The 11688-nt window shown below is 47.9% G+C and overlaps 2 protein-coding genes across 2 annotated transcripts; one reads left to right on the top strand and one right to left on the bottom strand.

Annotated features, from left to right (window-relative positions):
* The first annotated feature begins 1760 nt into the window (after positions 1–1760).
* On the top strand, positions 1761–2759 carry LOC140912473 (olfactory receptor 52K2-like). The gene has a single exon (XM_073346957.1). It carries the CDS (start codon positions 1761–1763, stop codon positions 2757–2759), a length of 999 nt encoding a protein of 332 aa, XP_073203058.1.
* Positions 2760–9733: 6974 nt separating this feature from the next.
* LOC140912530 (olfactory receptor 52R1-like) lies at positions 9734–10732 on the bottom strand. The gene has a single exon (XM_073347089.1). The coding sequence runs from the start codon at positions 10730–10732 to the stop codon at positions 9734–9736; it is 999 nt and encodes a 332-aa protein (XP_073203190.1).
* Between the last annotated feature and the right edge of the window lie 956 nt (positions 10733–11688).

An 11688-nucleotide genomic window follows, 5' to 3' on the forward strand; every position in this document is an offset into this window, starting at 1 on the left:
TGAATGGTTTCCCTTGCTTAATTAAATACCTCAGAGAAATCAGTCTCTTGCATCTGTGCAGTTTCCTTGATCAGCCAAACGTACTCTCATGAAAGGACAAGATTGGGTTTATTTGACAAGACTGGTTTTCCACAATCCCTGTTATTGACTGACATTAATTATATTGCTAGACGTTTTTGTTAACTAATCCCATACCAGCATTTCCATTGTCTCGTAGCCTTGTCAAATCTTTTTTTTTAAACTTTCCCTTCTTTGTTTATGCTTTAGAGGTAACACAGAACTGTCCTTTATTTACCATTTTTGCTATTTTTGGGGCTCTGCTGCTTCCTGATTGTGTGCATCTGCTTCCAAGCGAGAAGTGTGGTTGATTGGTCAGTTCGTAACTCTGATGTTTGTAAGTCTAAGGTTCTACCATGCACGCTCTTTAACATGCTTCTTGACTGCTAATGGACTGGAAAGTATTTCATCACCTCATGTGATATATGTATATCATAAAGGTTCTTTCCAAATGCAGAACTAAACTATATCTTGAATACATCTGCCTTTTTTCAACTTTAACCAGTTTCTTTTCACCCACTAGGATTTGGCTTAAACCTTTTCTAGGATTTCTTTTGATTTTTCCTCAATTTTTTTACATCCCTTATCAATTTTCATAGCTTCCAATATGTATCACTTGCTATCTATTTTCCCTTTATCCCATTAGTTCTATATTGCTTCCCCCTACCCCGCATTATTGCTGCCTTCACTTTGCCACTGAACTGGTTTTCTAGCCAAAGTTGGGCACTTTTTGATTGTGGAATTGAGGATTTTTAACTCTCTAAAGAACACTTTTTAAAGAGCTACCAATTTTCATTCTCATTTCCCCGTCTATATTTTTTCCTCCCAATCAGTTTTGCTGATAATTTGCCGCAGCTTTGGGGAATTAGCCCTTTCAAAGCACTAAGTGTCTACAGCTATTACTGGTTGGGAACTGTTCTCTGTTTGTCCATTTTAATGTACTCACTTCCATTCTTTATTTTTCTCTATCTATCAAACGCTCCCTTCTTTGTCTCTTCTCTAAATTAAATAGTTCCAGACTTTTCATTCTGTCCACATATGGCAACCTCCCCCATTCTCATATCCTGTCTTGGAAACCCCCTTTTTATTTGCTCTGTTTTTCATAGAGACTGGAGACCAAACCTGAGTGCATGTCCAGTGCAGGTTATTCTCCACCCTATTCCTTTCACATTTGAACATTGTCATTGTTTTAGTCACTGCTGTGAATGAGCAAGTGTTTCCATGGAGCTGCTATCAATGATACACAGGGTTTTTTTGCCCCAGTGGTCTATAGCAGTTGGGATGTTTCCCCCGGCACATGTCTTGGCAAAGGTTTGGATTTTTTTCACTCTCAGATTTTGAGCCACTGTGGGAATGGGAAAATCCCTACAGCAGAGGCCCACTAGCCTGGGTCTCATTGCATTTCCTGCTGATGCCTAATAATGTTACCCACACCACAGTGTGTAAGAATTATTGATGCATAGAGTACAACAATATATGGAATAGGCATTAACAGGGTCAGTTGTTCATAATTCATTTCCCTGAGTAGTGAAATCACCATTTATCAGTGTGTGAAGAGTGACAAATCTGCTTCACGCATGAGAACACCTCCAGGAGTTCATGCTACATCTCATATTACCTTTGTCTCTCCATCCAGGAATATTTCCTGCAACCATCACCCTAGAGCTTGAGCGCATACAGGAAGTCAGGGGAACGTATGGTACATGCAGGAGACACCGTTCTGCCTCAGAGTTGGACACCTTCTTCCCTACTCCATGTCAGATTCCAACACAACCGACTTCACCAACCCCTCCACGTTCATCCTGCTGGGCATTCCTGGCCTGGAGGCGGCCCATGTCTGGATCTCCATCCCTTTCTGCACCATGTACATCATAGCCATCTTGGGGAATTTCACCATCCTATTCATTGTGAAGATGGAGCCAAGCCTCCATGGGCCCATGTACTATTTCCTCTGCATGCTGGCCATCAGCGACCTGGTCCTGTCTACATCCATCCTACCCAAAACACTGAGCATCTTCTGGTTCAATTCCAGGGAGATCAATTTCAGTGCCTGCCTCACCCAGATGTACTTCCTTCACTGCTTCTCAACGATGGCATCTGGGATTCTTGTGGCTATGGCTTTTGATCGCTACGTGGCCATCTGTGACCCCCTGAGATATTCCACCATCCTGACAAACCCCCTGGTGGCCAAGATCGGCCTGGCCGTGGTGCTGCGTGGCAGCATACTCGTACTGCCCACTCCCTTCCTGGCGAGGAGGTGGACATATTGCAGAACCAACATCATCCCCCACGCATACTGCGAGCACATGGCTGTGGTGAAACTGGCCTGCACTGACATCCACATCAGTAGTTACTACGGCCTCTCTGTGGTATTCTTTGTGACTGGTCTCGATGTGTTTTTTATCACTGCGTCCTATATCCAAATCCTCAGGGCCATCTTCAGCCTCCCCACAAAGGACACCCAACTTAAGAGTTTGGGAACCTGCAGCTCCCACCTCTGTGCCATTTTAGCCTTTTACATCCCAGCTCTCTTTTCCTTCCTCACGCAGCGGTTTGGCCACAATATGGCCCTGCATTTCCATGTTCTCATGGCCAATGTGTCCTTCCTGGTGCCCCCCATGCTAAACCCCATCATCTACGGGGTGAGGACCAGACAGATCCGGGACAGGCTATTCCGTTTCTTTTCTCATAAAGGGACCTAAAGTTTTCTGCTGCTGCTCTGTTCTCAGTCCGAGCTCCATGCAGAGCTGGCTGGGGACAAGGTGTTGGGCCCCCTTCCCTGAATCACTGTTTGTACAGTACAAGTGACATTCAATCCTTTCCTGACCACACTATTCTGTGTCAGACCGACAAACTAGGAAATGGGTCTGTGTACAACTCATTAACTCATAGGGTGGCCACACATCTAATTGCTGGTAACTGGACTTTGAAGCTCCGCCCAAAGCCCCATCTCTTCCCATGGGTCGCTCATCTTCTTCCCCTTCCCCATCAGTTGCTGGATTGTCTCCACCTCACCATATCTTGCTGCAGGGACTTCATTTCAGATTTTGGTGTGTGTGGGGGGGCAACTTTAACTGTGATCCCCGGGGGTACTTAGGCACTTGAAAATTCTAGGGTTTTGGCAGATAACTTGGCAATTAGCTGACAGGAGCAGTGTTTCTAATTCCTAGATAAAAGAAAGAAAATTAAAGTAATAATAAATCTACTAATCTCTTATATAAACATGTTTGAAATCTTGTGGCAAGTCACTTAAGGACACTTAAGGATCATTTTCCCCATATCGGCAGCTCCAGTTATCTCATCATAGAAGGCTATGAGGTTGGTGAGGCATGACTTGCCTTTTGTGAATACATATTGACTGTTCCTGATTAACTTCCCCCTCCTCCAAGTGCTTCAAAATAGATTCCTTGAGGACCTGCCCCATGTTTTTTTTCAGATGAGGCTGCCTGGTCTGTAGTTCGCCAGTTTCTCCTTCACTTTTTAAAAGATGGGCACTATATTTCCTTTTTCCAATTGTCCTCGACCTGTCCCGATCACCACAAATTTTGAAAGATAATGGCCAATGGCTCTGCAACTCCCTCAGCACCCTTGGATGTATTGCATCCAGCCCCATGTGCATATCCAGCTTTTCTAAATAGTCGTCAACTAGTTCTTTCACCATGGAGGGCTGCTCACCTCCTCCCCATACTGTGTTGTAGAGGGCAGCAGTCTGGGGGCTGACCTTGTCTTTGAAGAACGAAGGAAAAAAAGCATTGAGGGCTTCAGCCTTTTCCCTAGGTTGCCTCCCCCATTCAGTAAGGGTCCCACGCTTTCCCTGACCACCTTCTTATTGCTAACATACCTTTAGAAACCCTTCTTGTTACTCTTCACATCCCTTGCCAGCTGCAACTCCAATTTCCTTTGGCTTTCCTGATTACACAGCTCTCTCCTCCCTGGGCTGCTCCCCTGCCCCTCTGGCTCCGGTTGGCACTGCTCCACTCCCCGCTCAGCCTGGGCCCCTTCTCCTTAGCAGTAGGGGTGCACAAAGAATCACAGGAAATCTGGTTCATTTGCTACCAGTGGCATTGAGTAGCAATCATCGATGAGCACTGAATTTCTTATATTCCTTTCAACCTGCCCAGACCTGAAATGTGGCAATCAGGGTGTGGCAAGATATGTAGATTATATGGCTTTGAGGGACCCTGTTCTGACCTCCTGCATCCCACAGCCATAGGGTTGCCCTTCATTAATTCCCATTTGAACTAGAGCTGATCTTTGAGAAAAAAAATCCCATCTTGATTGCCAGTTGTCAAGGCTGTTTGCCCGCTCTGACATTTCAAATGCAGGAGGTGGGGGCCTGCAAAAGACCTTAAAAATACTTGCCACTAAAGGCTTGCCTTAAAACTCCCCAAGGTTACAGATTCCCTGGCCTTGGTCTGTTATCACTGCCACCACCCAAATGCAAAAACCTTCCTGAGAACCCAGGAAAGCGCGCTTGGGAATTCCTTCCTGCCCGCAAGCTCTTTAACCCACCCCCTGGAGAAAGCATGAAAAAAACAACCAGCTGTTGATACCATCTGAAAAGTATGGAACATTAGTTCCGCTCAGTAATTCGGCTGAGCGGAATTAGACACGTGCACACAGAACCTCCACCTTTAACTCCATCCTCTTTGGAATCCCCCTTCAGGTAACTGAAGGCTGCTATCAAATCCGCCCTCCCCCCGCCACTCTTCTGTTCTGCAAACTAAATAATCCAAGTTCCCTCAGCTTCTCCTCGTAAATCATGTGCCCCAGCCCCCTAATAATTTTCGTTGCCCTCCGCTGGACTCTCTCTAATTTGTCCACATTTAGGCCATTGCCAGTTGTTTGACCTCATTCCACATGACATTCAGATTAATAGACTAGCACTAGACAGTGTCATTAGAGCATTCATTAGATGGAGTGAGAACTGGCTAATCGATAGATCTCAGCAAGGCGATGTCCATGGGGAATCATCATCCAGTGGGTTTTTTCTCATGGTTCACTAAGGTCCTTAAGTACCTAACTCCCACTGATGTGTGACTCCAGGAGTCCAGCTGAGGAGAGGAGGCTATTTCTACATGGGACGGTCAGCTGTGAGACCTCTCCGAGAGCGAGATGCCTAGAACAGGTCAGAGTTTTCTTGTGGGTGACCCGAGAGACGTGGGAGACCCAGATCCAAAATCTCTGCTCTACCGCATTTGGAGTAGGGACTTGAAGACAGGTCTCCCACACCCCACGTGAGCGCCCTGAGCAGCAGGAAATGAGAATTTCAGGTGGGGCCCTCAGTGCCTCCGGCTGGAGCTGTACAACTTAGTACAAAAAAACTTTTAGTGGATTAGGGATTGGAATCTGGGTCTCCGACATTCCACGTGAGGGTGCTAAGCGACTGGTCTATGGGATATTCTGGGGGTGCAAATACATACACACATGGGCATGTTAACACACGCATACCCACACGCGCACTCAGAGCGATACACGTGCACAAACACAGGTGCACGCACACACGGACACACACGGACACACTTGTCCATACACACATTCCCGAACTGCAAGGCCTCACGCAGGAGGCATGATCTGAGGATGCCTAACGGATCAGGCCTGCAGGGGGGATGGGCAGGGGAACAGCACGTTGGAGACCCCCAGCGGAATTGAGGCCTGAGCGAAGACTCTGAGCAGCTCGTTAGCTGGGGAGCAGCGTCAGCCCCCAGGTTGCTTTGTGCCGGCTACTGGTGGAATCTGCGGTGCCTTCAGGGTTAGACAGCAGCTGAGCCGGGGTTTGAGAAAGGCATTAGCACCTACATACAATATTTTCCCAAGAGCCTTTGTGGATCTAGCCTGGAAGCCTTTTTGGAAGATGCTTTAGACAAACAGAAGTTAAGGTTCAAAGCCAAGGGGACTAGCTGGCTACATTGGAGGAAACAGTCTAGTTCACGGATGTCCACCTTTCACCTTTCAAGAACCCTTTCCTCCTGTCTTTGTTTAAGGAGCAGGGTTCCTACAGAAAGCTTATGCTCAAATAAATTTGGTAGTCTCCAAGGTGCCACAAGTACTCCTTTTCTTTTTGTGAATACAGACTAAGACGGCTGCTGCTCTGAAACCTGCAGAAAAACAGTTTTTTATCTGTTCTTCGCATCCTCTAGTGGGTCTAGTGTCCCAGCTGCTTGCCCTGCTAGAACCCAGGCAATGTCCCTTGCTTAGGTTGCTAGCAGCTCTCGCACCATGGTGGGAGGAGAACATGGTGTGATGCTGTATGATTGAATATGACCATTTTTATCATTGCTACCATGGTTCCTACCACGGTTATACAATTGCAACAAATGTTGTACAAAGTATGTCCTGTCAGGTGTCAGTGGGTAAGTTATGATTTGCTAAATATGATTATCCTGTTTATATGCATGTATCACCTTTGTATCTGAAGTTATTAATATTGGCCAGAGTCTTGTATCTTATACATGTGTTGTATTCTTGGGTAAAACCCCTCACATAGAATTTATATGAAGGCCACACATCTATGTGCTGATAGCCCTTCAAGGACACTTAGCTCTCACAATGGGCCATCGAAGAAACACACTCAGCAAAAATATGGGCAACATCTGCCCCCATGAGGCACTGAAATATATAAGGACATGTGGTATGCTCAGGTGACCCTGGACTCCCTCTTGGGCCTGTAACTTTCCACAAACAGAGACAGTGATTTTTGTTTGGGACAGTAAAATTCCATGCACAGAGCAGAGGATATAAAAGGACCTCTGAGACATCCCCACCTCGCCTTAATATCCTCCTTCAGTTCTCTGGTTTGGATTTCTATCAAGGAAGTTCTGAAGAAGGACTAATGATCCCCAACCTGTTTGGGTGATTGCACAGAGACTTTTGCAAGTGAGCAGTTTATTCCTTCACTGCTGTGGTCCTGGTCTCTGAACACTGAAACATCACTTGGGTGTATCTGATCTCTCAACCATTTATAGCTCTTCTTCTTTTATTTTATTTTTAACGCTTTAATATTTAATTGCTAAGGGATTGGCAGTGTCACGATTATTGGATAAGATCTGAGTTATATATTGACCTGGCTAAGTGGTTGATCTCTTGAGGTTAGAATGAGTCTATACGTGGTGAATCTGACTACTCATCATGGAGTCCAGTATCTTTGGTGGTGAGCCGAGTGCTGGGATACCTCAGGAGACTGCAATTGTGGCTTCCAGTTAATCAGTGTGGTGAGACAGAAGTTAACATTTGTTGCCATAGGCGGCGAGTTATATGGGCCCGTGGTGCCCAGGCACCAGGAATATTCCTGGCCCTGGGGCCTGGCTCCAACAAAGTTCAGGGCCAAGAATCTCTCCTGGCCCCACCTGCCACCCCTCGCACGTTCCCTGGGGTGTCCCCCTAACCCACCTGCCGCCCCTGGGCGATTTAACGTGGCCCAGGATGCCCCAGCTGCCAGCACCAGCAGCGCAGTGGAGCTGAGCGGCTTCCTGCACGCTCGCTGCAGGTGGCTGCTGGCCCGTCCCTGCTGTCCGGGGGCGGCTGTGTCTCCCCGTTCTGCCCCTGCTCTGAGCACCCCTGCAGCCAGCGGGAAGCTGCGGGGAAGGTGCCTGGGGGCAGCGGTGCATGGAGACCCCCGGCCCACCCTACCTAAGAGCCGCTGCCGGAGGGGGTGCTCCAGGTAAGCACCGAACCCCCCACCCTCTTCCAGAGCCTGTACCCACATCCCCTCCCCCCACACCTCCTGCACCCCCACTTGCTCCTGACACACTCCCTCCCATCCCCAAATTCCCACCTGCACGCTCACCCCCTCCCTCCCACCCTTCTTGCACCCAAACTCCTTCCCAGAGCCTGCACTCCTCACCCCCTCCTGCATTTCCACCCCTACCCAGAGCCTGCAACCAGCACCCAAATTCTCTCCTAGAGCCTGCACCCCAGAACCCCTCCCTGACCTAAAGTCCCTCCCGGAGCCTGACCTCTCCCCCCTTCTGCACCCAAACTCCCTCCCAGAGCCTGCACCATGAACCCCTTGTGCACCTCAATTCCCTGCCCCAGCCCAGAGCCTGCACCCCAACTCCGTCCCAGAGCCTGCATCCTCCTGCACCCAAACTCCCTCCCAGAGCCTTAGGAAGTTGGTGGGGAGAGCTTGGAGGGGGGCAGGCTCTGGGCATTCTGGGCACCACCACAATTTGTACAAACCTGCCACCCCCATTTGTTGCGGGCTTGGTAGAATCTGTGGATAGAACAATCACCAGTCCAGGGTGGGGCTGCCCCATTTCTCAGCAGGTTGCCTGAATCTGGCATCCTCAGCTGCGTCCCACTGAAGCACGGTGACATATGGGCACCACTGACACAGACTATTGCTCACTAAGAGCTGTTTGGACGCGTCTTTCCCCCCCAAAATACTTCCCAAAACCTTGCACCCCACTTCCTGGACAAGGTTTGGTAAAAAGCCTCACCAATTTGCCTAGGTGACTACAGACCCAGACCCTTGGATCTTAAGAACAATGAACAATCCTCCCAACACTTGCACCCCCCCTTTCCTGGGAAATGTTGGATAAAAAGCCTCACCAATTTGCATAGGTGACCACAGACCCAAACCCTTGGATCTGAGAACAATGAAAAAGCATTCAGTTTTCTTACAAAAAGACTTTTAATAAAAATAGAAGTAAATAGAAATAAAGAAATCCCCCCTGTAAAATCAGGATGGTAGATATCTTACAGGGTAATTAGATTCAAAAACATAGAGAACCCCTCTAGGCAAAACCTTAAGTTACAAAAAAGGTACACAGACAGAAATAGTTATTCTATTCAGCACAATTCTTTTCTCAGCCATTTAAAGAAATCATAATCTAACACATACCTAGCTAGATTACTTACTAAAAGTTCTAAGACTCCATTCCTGGTCTATCCCCGGCAAAGACAGACCCACAGACCCTTTGTTTCTCTCCCTCCTCCCAGCTTTTGAAAGTATCTTGTCTCCTCCTTGGTCATTTTGGTCAGGTGCCAGCGAGGTTACCTTTAGCTTCTTAACCCTTTACAGGTGAGAGGAGCTTTCCCCTGGCCAGGAGGGATTTCAAAGGGGTTTACCCTTCCCTTTATATTTATGACAGTCCTGTTTAAGAAGGACAGCAACGCCACTGATCATGACACACAAATAGCCTCAGTGCGTCTATCACAACTAAGAGGAGGGGTGGGGTATGGGTCAGGATTCCCTATTCTCACCTCTACCACTGACTTATTGTGTGGCTTTGGGTAAATCAGTTTATCACTATGTGGCTCAGTCCCTCCAAGACACGGGGATAATACTGCCTAGCAGCCTAGCTAAAGAGCTTCTAGATGTAGTAACCAGAAGTGTCATGCAGAGCGTATGTAAGACTCAGCTTCACAGTTCAGCTTCAGCCCCGGGCAATGGGTGTACCTGTCGTTCCAGGTAAGGTGCCGTGTACATGTGTAAATACCCGGCTAATGGCAGGTGGGCTGTTTATCTCCCTCCCTATGACCTACCGCATCCACCCCGGCCTCTGCCCAGCATCCCACCTTCCCAGCTAACGCGAGGGCTTACCCTTCCACCTCTCTCAGCTGTTGTCCTCCTAGCTTCAAAGCTGATTCCTTGCCTTGCCTGACCGTCCAGTCAGTGCTTCAGGCCAGCTCTGCACAGAGCTTGGTCTGAGAGCCAGGGCACCAGGAGACAACTTTAGGTCTCTTTTTGAGTAAAGAGCAGGAGCACCCTGTCCCGGATCTGTTTGGTCCTAACCCCGTAAATGATGGGGTTTAGCATGGGGGGCACCAGGAGATACACGTTGGCAATGAAAACATGGAAATGCAGATCCACATTATGCCCAAACCGGTATGTGAGGGAGGAGAAGAGAGCTGAGATGTAAAAGGCTAAGATGGCACAGAGGTGGGAGCTGCAGGTCCCCAAAGTCTTCAGCCGGGCGTCCTTTGTGGGGAGGCTGAAGATTGCTCTGAGGATCTGGGTATAGGACACAGTGATAAAAAACACATCCAGACCAATCACAGAGAATAGCACAAAGAGGCCGTAGTAACTACTGAGGTGGGTGTCAGCACAGGCCAGCTTCACCACGGCCATGTGCTCACAGTGCGTATGGGGGATGATTTTGTTACTGCAATATGGCCACCGCCTCGCCAGGAGGAGATAAGGCAACACAAAGAAGCCTCCGCGCAGCACCACGGCCAGACAGATCTTGGCTATCATGGGGTTTGTTAGGATAGTGGAATGTCTCAGGGGATGGCAGATGGCCACGTAGCGATCCAAAGCCATGGCCACAAAGATCCCAGACTCCATCACTGAGAAGCAGTGCATAAAGTACATCTGGGTGAGGCAGGCATTGAAATCGATCTCCCTGGAATTGAACCAGAAGATGCTCAGCGTTTTGGGCAGGATGGACGTGGACAGGACCAGGTCGGTGACGGCCAGCATGCAGAGGAAATAGTACATGGGCCCATGGAGGCTCGTCTCCCTCTTCACAATGAACAGGATGGTGAAGTTCCCCAAGATGGCTATGATGTACATGGTGCAGAAGGGGATGGAGATCCAGACGTGGGCTGCCTCCAGGCCAGGAATGCCCAGCAGGATGAAGGTGGAGGGGTTGGTGAAGTCGGTTGTGTTGGAATCTGACATGGAGTAGGGGAGCAAGTGTCCAATGCTGAGGCAGAGCAATATATCTTGCATGTACTGTACGTTCTCCTGACTTCTTGTATGTGCCCAGGGTCCAGGGTGATGGTCTCAGTACAAGTGCCTGGGGGGAGAGACAATGTGAATCTGAGACACTGCATGCATTACTGGGGCTCTTCTCATGTATGAAGCAGACTGGTCACTCGTCACACACTGAAAAATGGCATTTTCATTATTCAGAGAAATGAATTATGAAGCACTAACCCTACTAATGCCAATTCCATACTTCATGGTGCTACATGTGTCAGTAATTCCTACACATCTTGATATGAGAAACCTTAATAGGCACTAGCAGGAAAAACGAGTGTGGATACTAGTTATCCATCATTGTTTCTTAATACAATGAAAGCCAGGCTAGAGAGTCCATCATGGAGGGAGTTCCCTATTCTCCCAGTTGCTCAAAATCTGAGAGTGGAAACAAACCCCAAACCTTTGTCAAGATATGTGCTGGGGGATACACCCCATCTAGAACAAACTTCAGGGAAAAGATCGGGGCGTCACCGATAGCAGCTCCATGGAAACAACTGCTCATTCGCAGCAGAGGCCAAAACAAAGACAATGTTCAGATGCCTGAGGAATGGGAAGGAGAATAACCTGCTCTGGACACACACTCAGTTTTGGTCACACAGTCTCTGTAAAGGATATAAAAGATCAAAAGGAGTTTTACGAGACAGGTTATAAGAATGGGAGAGGCTGTCAGTCATGGACAGAATGAAAAGTCTGGGACTCTTTAGTTTAGAGAAAAGACAAAGAAGGGGGTATATGACAGAGGAGAGGAAAATAAAAGAATGTAAGTAATTATACTCATATGGACAAACAGAACATTTACCAACCAGTAATATCTATAGACACTTTGTGCTTCAAAAGGGATAAATATCAGCAAAACTCTTGGGAAGGAAAAATTTGGAGAGAAACATGGGAATGAAACTGGGAGTTCTTTAAGAAGAATTTAT

Source organism: Lepidochelys kempii, chromosome 1 (genome assembly GCF_965140265.1).
Source record: "Lepidochelys kempii isolate rLepKem1 chromosome 1, rLepKem1.hap2, whole genome shotgun sequence".
Classification (NCBI taxonomy): Eukaryota; Metazoa; Chordata; order Testudines; family Cheloniidae; genus Lepidochelys; species Lepidochelys kempii.

Bases quoted from the DNA above. Each gene is read 5' to 3' on its own strand.
- LOC140912473 (XM_073346957.1), top strand. From the start codon at position 1,761: ATGCAGGAGACACCGTTCTGCCTCAGAGTTGGACACCTTCTTCCCTAC.
- LOC140912530 (XM_073347089.1), bottom strand. From the start codon at position 10,732: ATGCAAGATATATTGCTCTGCCTCAGCATTGGACACTTGCTCCCCTAC.